General features: G+C 33.5%; 1 protein-coding gene across 1 annotated transcript; it reads left to right on the forward strand.

Moving 5' to 3' along the window:
* The first annotated feature begins 1178 nt into the window (after positions 1-1178).
* Positions 1179-6297, forward strand: LOC107693312 (proline-rich protein PRCC-like). Its single transcript, XM_016492642.1, has 6 exons — positions 1179-1820; positions 1897-1944; positions 3181-3672; positions 3760-3852; positions 5217-5363; positions 5454-6297. Exons 1-6 carry the CDS (start codon positions 1614-1616, stop codon positions 5604-5606), a joined length of 1140 nt encoding a protein of 379 aa, XP_016348128.1. The 5' UTR covers positions 1179-1613; the 3' UTR covers positions 5607-6297.
* Positions 6298-9160: the final 2863 nt, after the last annotated feature.

Genomic DNA, 9160 nt, shown 5'->3' on the forward strand with positions numbered 1-9160 from the left:
TATTTTACAATATTACTGCTTTAACTGTATTTCTGAAATGAATTTAGCCTTGGTGAGCATAAGAGAATTCTTTCAAAAACATTAGGAGGAGCTGCTGAAGCAGTTCTACTCAGCCGTCATCGAGTCTGTTCTGTGCACTTCAATAACTGTCTGGTTTGGTTCAGCTACAAAATCAGACATCAGAAGACTACAGAGAACGGTTCGGACTGCTGAAAGGATTATTGGTGCCCCCCTGCCTACCCTCCAAGAACTGTATACATCCAGAGTGAGGAAAAGGGCTCAGAAAATCACTCTGGATCCATCACATCCAAGCCATCTCCTTTTTGAACTTTTGCCATCTGGTCGGCGTTACAGAGCACCGAACACCAGGACAGCCAGGCACAAGAACAGTTTCTTTCCCCAGGCAATCTACCTCATGAACAGTTAATGTTCTCCCATTGTGCAATTAAATTATGTGCAATAACCTTATACTTATTTATCACCCTAAACCCTAGTACATCCCTACAACTTTATTTTATTCTATTTCTATTCCATCTATAGCACACCTGTACATACAATTTATTATTTTTTTGTGGTTTATATTTATGCATGTGTATTTTATTCACATCTTATTTTTATTATCTATGTGTTGTTGTTGTCTCCGTGTACTGGAAGCTTGCGACACTATAACAAATTCCTTGTATGTGCAAACATACTTGGCAATAAAGCTCTTTCTGATTCTGATTCTGATTAAAAAATATTACCAACACCACTCAGTATTCTGCCTAACACTAACCTTGACTGAACAAGTAGTAGACAGTTTACATTCTGAACAGACCATAAAAGCCTAACGCAATTTTAGGTGAAATTTTTGCAAATGTGTTTACAACTGATGTCTGATATGTTTATCTATCTGTTCATCTACCTAACAATTGATAAAATCAGAATCAGAATCAGAATGAGCTTTATTGCCAGGTATGTTTTTTAAATATCATAAAAAATACATGTATAGGGGTTCGATCTAGAGTTTCTTGAGTAGACCTATGGGTCAGTTATGGGTTTTTTTGCAAGACTATCATGTATAATAACATTCGGGTTTTTTTCAGTTGTTCGTCAGTTTATTACTTCATTGGTTTATTGTCACGGTTAGTCATGTTTATTGATGAGATTCCACTCCAGTCCAGTTGGTGGCAGTGTTGCGGAATCCTGTGAAACTGTGCAGCGGATGTTGAGGATATATATACTTCACGATGGTGGAAGAAAAAAATGTTTATGGGTCTAATGGTTAAGAGAGGAACGATTTATAATTATTAACAGTTATCACTTGTTTGTTTAGACTAATATATTTATGCTGTTCGCGTAATTTAAAAACTGCATTTCTAATGCAAGCACAGCTCCTACAGCAAGCGTTGAATTATCTGGAGGCGAATTTGTCATCGATGTTGAGATCTGACATTAATTAGATATTTACACACAATCTTGGTCCTTATAAATCTGTGAGTACAGCAGGATATGAGATCAGTGGAGCTGCTTTGATGAAAGTGATGCAAAAGTAGCTCGTCAGCGATTCTTGTGTGTGATTCACTCTCTTATGAACTGAACTGAACTGAACCGAACGGGTCTGATCGGTGGAGATGTCTCTGGTAGCGTACGACAGCAGCGACGACAGTGATCGCGATGAATCGCCGGCTTCACCTTTTCGCCCCGCGGGTAAGATCGGCGGACTCTTCGCGTCTCAGAAATCAGCTCCTCAACCTAAGAGGATGACTATAGATCTGCCCAAAACCAAGAAACGCACAGAGCCCGTTAAAATCACCGTTCCTGAAATAAAACCAGCAGATGTGAGTTTTACAGATCCATTAATGCCCAATCATTTTACTGAAACTGTTTCTGACTGATGGTGTTTTTCTGTTCTAGTCTGACTCTGATGATGATGAGCCTGTCCGAAAGAAATCCACTCCTCAGGTATGGATTAAAAAAAAACAAAAATTTTTTGAGTCTATTTGTGTTTTTTTTCCTTCACCAAAACAGCTGTGATTTAATTTTAAATGATTATTTTCTCCCTTTTCTGACCCTTAGAATTAAACAAGCTATTTTAAAAATATATATTAAAAAAATCCTTAAATATCTATAATATTAGATATAAATATATTTATTAGATATAAATTTATAATGAACTATCTGATCCTTAGCATTAAACAAGATGTTTTTAAATATATAAAAGTATTATGAAATATCTATAATTAGATATAAATATATATTTATTTGATATAAATTATTTATAATTAACTATTAAGTGTGTTTACTACCGTTCCTTTATTGAGTGCAACAGTCAGGTTTTGGAAATAAAAATCTCCTTATTTTTTCCATAGGTGAATTGAATTTAAATTCTAACTTATAAACCATTAAAAACAGACCTACTGTGAGGGAAAAAAAACAAACCTACACTGCAGAAATCTCCACCAGTCTAGTGCTGTAATTAATCGCGATTAATCGCATCCGAAATAAAAGTTTTTGTTCACATAATATATGTTTGTGTGTGTACTGTGTATATTTATTATGTATATATAAATACACACACATACAGTATATATTTATGTATTTAGATGTGTATATATATTAATATCATTTATATTATATATAAATATATTTAATATCTAAACATAACGCATTTTTCTTAAATATATACATGCAATGTATGTGTATGCACACACAATGTGTGTGTATTTATATATACATAATAAGTATAAACAGTACACTCATATATGTTATGTAAACAAAAACTTTTATTTTGGATGCGATTAATCGCAATGAATCGTTTGACAGCACTAAGAGAATCATAACAAGCAAATCTTTCCACTCTCAAACTACTTAAATATTTGTATGCATAATATGCATATTTTATAGTAAACGTAAAATATATTGTTTCTATACACATAATCAGCATGTTTAAATCAATTGTTTAATATGAATAACTTTTAATTAAATGATGTCGTTCACAATGCTTCATAGGATTGTAGTTCTTTCCCTCATGAATAATGATTAAGGCATATGTTAATGAGCTGTTGGTTGTGGCATCAAGACCACAGCATTCTCGCGCTGGCCCATTTTTCATCATAATGTTAAAAAACGTGAATGTATAAATGGTCTCTGTGAATTTACATAATAGTAAATAAGAATATTTTCTCCATATTCTTCCAGGGAGGTGGTGGTCTGTCCTCTCTGCTTCCCCAGCCTAAGAATCTGGTGGTGAAGGAGACCGCGCGGCCCCTGCTGCCGCACACCCTAACCAAACGCCCTGGGTCAGATAAGCCGAAGGCGACCCCAGCAAAGTCCCAGGCTCTTTCTGGAAGCAGCCCGTCTCCGTCCGCCATCAAAGCGGCTGCAAAGTCAGCGGCGCTGCAGCTAGCCAAACAAATGGCCGCGGATGAAGAGGGAAGTGACGATGAACTCGCTCCAGAGAACTACTTTTCCCTTCCGGAAAGCTCAGCACAGCCTGTGATGTCTCAAAACCCGCATTCTCAGCAGTACATTCCCTCTCTGCACCCTCCACCTGGTGTGGAGGACGCCCCACTGGACTTTGTTCCTAACGCAGACAGTCACAGTAGATCAGCCGGAGCCATGCAAGACTATGAGAGCGGAGAATATCAACATCAGTATCCCGCAAATCCACTGCCAGAGACTTCTCCACAGGTAAAACCTGTCATTATGAAGAAGCTTCATACCCCAGTATATTGCTTGTCATGTCAGCAGCTGATGTTTTATGCATGTGTTTGGCAGGATTACTATGGTGAAGGATATTACCAAGACCCGAACCCTGCGGCTGATGGGCAAGAGGATTCAGGATCCTCTTCATTGTTCAATGATGAAGCAGTGAGTTGTTTGCAGTATCTCTATTATCTCAGGGATGTGTTGGTTCTGTATTTATATGGATTATTTACATATTTTTCAAGCTGAAGTATGACCCACATAAATAGCTTGAATAAAAAATGTGTTTATTCCACTTATAGACATAAATATTAGTATTGGAATTTTATTATCATTCTTTAAATAAAATAATAATCAATATTGTTGGTATTTCTCATTTCTAAACATTTTATAGTATTGACATTGCAGTAACATATTGTAATTTAAATAATAATTAAATAAAATATAATAATTAATTATTATTATTAGATCATTTTTATTGTACAGTACAATATTATTATTATTGCAATAGTAATGTATTTCTTTGTTAATTTAATTTTTGTAATTTAAATAGTAATAAAAGTATCATTTAGAACAATAGCAACATTTGAATGTATTATTATTACACTGTTATTTTTTTATTGTACAGTATAGTAGTAGTATTGCAGTATATTAGTAATATATTTCTTATAGTATATATTTCTTTATACTATATAATTTGATTGCTGTCAAATGATTAATCGCGATTAATCGCATCCAAAATAAAATTTTTGTTCACATAATATGTGTGTGTGTGTGTACTGTGTATATATATATTATGTACAGTATATATAAATACAAACACGTGCATGTATATATTTAAGAAAAAATGTTGTTTATATTTTAAATATATTTATATATAATATAAATTATATGAATATATACATGTAAACACATGTAAATATTTTCAAAATATATGCTGTATGTGTGTGCTTTTATATATACATAATAAATATACACAGTACACAAACATATATTAACAAACAATTAATTTGTTTATTTTTTGTAATTTTAGTAATTAAAAAATGTAAATATGATGATTTATTAAATTCTCTCTTTTATTGTACATTATTGCAATAATATTTATAAATACTATATATTTCTTAGTAATAGTGACTTGTTTTTTGTAATTTTGTAACTTTATTGATTGAATTCATGTAATTGAAATAATAAAGTATTTAATTAATCCTAATAATTATTATTATTGTAATGTCATATTGAATGGGAACATTTTGTCCTCAGCTGATCAGATTTTTTAAATCCATAATCCTAAACTTAGTTGTGTATTTATCTCACATCTTTGAATGATGCTTCATATCATACATCTTATCGAGATTTTATATATAATTTTGCCTGGTGAATGCAAAAGAGGTGTAAAATTCTGTATAGCGACCTACCAACCACTAAGAATGCTCTAGCAAATATCTAGTGCTTCCCAGCATCATGACAGCAAGTTTTTGGCATGACTGAGTCCTGGGTGATCGACTTTTTTTTTTGTTTTTGTATTCCAGTTTCGGCGGCTACAGGGCAAACAGAATCGTGGAAGAGAAGAAATCAAGTTCCTGGAGATCAAAGGAGACGATCAGCTGAGTGGCAATAAGCAATGGCTGACAAAGAACATGACAGCAGAGGCAGAGCCCCGCAAGTCCTTCAGCAAGGTGAGCACCTCAAGTGTCCGTTTTCTGATGGCTGTTTGTTTGAAGGAGATAAATGAAAGAAAAAGTCTGACTTTTCCATCTCCTTTCCAGAAAAAAGGAGATCAGCCAACAGGACAACAGAGACGCAAGCACCAAATCACATATCTGATTCATCAGGCCAAGGAACGCGAGCTGGAACTCAAGAACAACTGGGCTGAAAACAAGTTAACTCGACGACAAACGCAAGCCAAGTATGGATTCTAATGGACTGGATATCAAGATGTTGTGCACTCCTCTACCTAATGTCGAGCAGATTTTGTCAGAGACTGCAGCCAATACAGAAATGCCATCTTTTTGCCAGCTTTTAGAGATGTAATACCAGTTTGTATTGTTTCGGAAAGGAGCTGAGGACTTTAAAACACTATTGGCTGCTATTATAATGTTTAAGATTGCTCCCAGTTGTCTACCTAATATTATCTTTCCATTTAAACTACATTGGGTTTTGGGTCACCTGTAACATAATAGTAGCTGTTGTTGGTTCACATGATTTATTTGTTTATTAAATGATTGGGATGTCTTGACTTGGGAAGGGCTTGTCTTCCACACTGCCATCGTGAGCAGTGGCATATATATATATATATATATATAAAAAAAATTGGAAACACTTTACAATAAGGTTCTTTATGTTAACATTAGTTCTTTTTTATAGCATTTCTTCATTTTGGTCAGTGTTAATATAGAAATACTGTTTATTGTTAGTTGAAAATGCATTCATTACTGTTAATGTATACAAAATTAATATTAAATGTTAATGTATACAATCTTGTTGTAAAGTATCGCAAAACCTTGTAAAAAGTATTTGAGTGAATCTTTCTATCTTTTAGCTGCTTGTTTTCATATTAATGTTGATTCTTAATCGTAGAATCATGAATAAAGAATAACAATTTCACTGCAACTGTAGAAAATATACTCACATTTTCATTTTGTGTGTAAAAACACTTTTATGTGTGAAATAGTTCCTATATCACTGCCAGAAATAAAAGCACATAAACTTGCGCACAATACACTTTCTTTACAGTATAATTTGACATTTACTCTATTTTTACATAGAGCTGCAGAAGATTAAAAGGACTTTAATGCTAAATGTGTAAAAATGTCTCAAAATGTAGGAATGAGTTCAAGATACAAAACATTAAACTGAACAATGATTTAATATTAATTGAATTTGGGTGTTTTACTCAACTTTTAAAAATGTTGAAAATGTCAGTTACTTGAATATGAACTTCATACAGATTTTTAGCCATTTAAATGGGTTGGACTATTAGTAAATAAACCCAGCCGTTCCTGGAGGATGGAACATTGTGAAGGTCGAACTTGTAGAACTCTTCGAAAATTATTTATTTAGATAAATCACCAGTATGTTAGAAAGATCTCTTGACGGGGCAGAAAGGTTTGTTCGGGTGGCCCCTTGATGCCAAAAAAATTGTTTTGCACTTTGACAACATGCTCTTGGCAGACTAACCATTTTCAAACAGATGCTTCCCATATCACATAACACACAGTGACAAGATGACCCAGTAAAAATGGCAATGATATTTTGGTACTTCAGATCTCATTCTCAATAGAGAATGATTTTGTTGAGGTGGAACAAGACACTTCCAGCTGAAAACTATGCTGGAACTTTATGATGCTGTCAAGTTGATACGGACATTCTGAAGTGAGACGGCGACTCTGGGCTGTTCTGGGAGGAAAAGATACTTCTAAGTATATGCTATGTAATAGATCGCAACATAATCACTAATGAATGCATCATGTGCAGTGGTGTAAAAATTGAAATAATGTGAAGAGATGTAAATAATAGAATCATATATCTCAATATACCCAAATGTGATCCTGGACCACAAAACCAGTCATAAGGGTCAATTTTTCGAAATTGAGATTTATACAACATCTGAAAGATGAATAAATAAGCTTTCCATTGGTGTATGGTTTGTTAGGATAGGAAAATATTTTGCCGAGATACAACTATTTGAATATCTGGAATCTAAAGGGGGCGGGGGGGGAATCCAAATATTGAGAAAATCGCCTTTAAAGTTGTCCAAATGAAGTCCTTAGCAATGCATATTTCTAATCAAAAATTAGGTTTTTAATACATTTATAGTAGGAAATTTACAAAATATCTTCATGTTACATGATCTTTACTTAATATCCTAATGATTTTTGGCATCGCTACAAATATACCCCAGCGACTTGAGACTGGTTTTGTGCTCCAGGGTCACATAGCGGAAAGAAAAATAAATCATAAAAGTAATACAGCAGTCAGAGGTTAACCTAGCGATTTAGGTTACTTGAAGTAGGAATAATACTGTTATTTACAATACATAAAGTATATTATTTTATTTTTAATGAATTAAATATATAATATAAACATAAAGCTTTTCCTCTCCAAAATTATGTACTTTGTTACAGGAAAAATAGTTTATAAAAATGTATAACTACAGAATATTTATTTTTTTTATTTTTTAAATATACAATTAAGCTAAGTTTCTCCTATATTTCCCCAAAATTACGTATTTTACTACACATTTTTGTATGACAAGTGAAAAGAGTAAATATTTGGTACTTGATGCACACCACTTTCATCAGTCATTTTGATTTGTTGTAATAAATAAATAAATAAACCCAAACCCAAGTGGACAGTGATATAGCAATGTGGGTAAGGATGTAACATCCCATCCTGAATGTTTCAAACAAAAAAAATGTAAAGGCAAAGAACATCGTATATCATGCAGTAAATGGCCATGTTTTAATTTATTTGACCAGATACACTTAATTTCCCTGTTCTAAGTGAGAATTTACATAGTGTGATGAAGATTATGTTAATTTATTTCAAAAATGTTGTACTTTGACTCTTTAGGACAAGTTTGAAAAATAAGAAAAACAGACCACACAAAAAGAAATACACGAAAATCATTTTATTTGTACAAATTCCTTGTGTATATTCTCCAAGTTGTTTCCTGCAAAGCATTTTAGTGAAGAAAACACTACTCTGAATCTGACTGCTCTTGCTTTTCCTGTTTCTTCATCAGCAGCCGTTGACTGGGCTCCACAAACGGCACCACAGACATGGGCACCCTGACTGTGTCCACTCCGTTCACCTGAGAGAGGAAAAAACAACATTCAGATAAGCAATGAATGAATTATATGAGAGCATTTGAGATCAATTATCATAAAACTGTATTTGAAAGTAAATGTACTTACTGTGACATTACACCAGTACTCTCCAGGCCCTGTGATTGGTTCTTCTGGAAGAGTCAAGGCATGTGTCGGCACAACCACACCGAGCTGTGGACAGAAACACAGCAAATTGTAAAAACATAACATAATAAAACACTGCATTGGATTATGTGAACAATGTGGGTCTGCATTATTTTTATACACGCATATACACTTGTGTGTGTGTATATACAGTGCCGTGAAAAGGTTTTTGCCCCCTTCCTGTTTTTTATTTTTTGCATATTTGTCACACTTAAAAGATTCAGATCATCAAACTAATTTTAATATTACACAAAGATAAAGCAAGTAAATACAAAATGCAGGTTTTAAATTATTTATTTTATTTAGGGAAAAAAGCTGTACAAACCTAATTGGCCCTACGTGAAAAATTAATTGCTCCCTCCTGTTAAATCATAAAAGAACTGTGATTAACCACATTATTTTAGAAAACTGAGTTAAATTTCACTAGCCAAACCCAGGCCTGATTACTGCCAGACCCGTTGAATCAAGAAATCACTTAAATAGACCCTGTCTGACAAAGT

The sequence above is a fragment of the Sinocyclocheilus anshuiensis genome, unplaced genomic scaffold (assembly GCF_001515605.1).
Source record: "Sinocyclocheilus anshuiensis isolate Anshui unplaced genomic scaffold, SAMN03320099.WGS_v1.1 scaffold566, whole genome shotgun sequence".
In the NCBI taxonomy this organism is placed as follows: Eukaryota; Metazoa; Chordata; class Actinopteri; order Cypriniformes; family Cyprinidae; genus Sinocyclocheilus; species Sinocyclocheilus anshuiensis.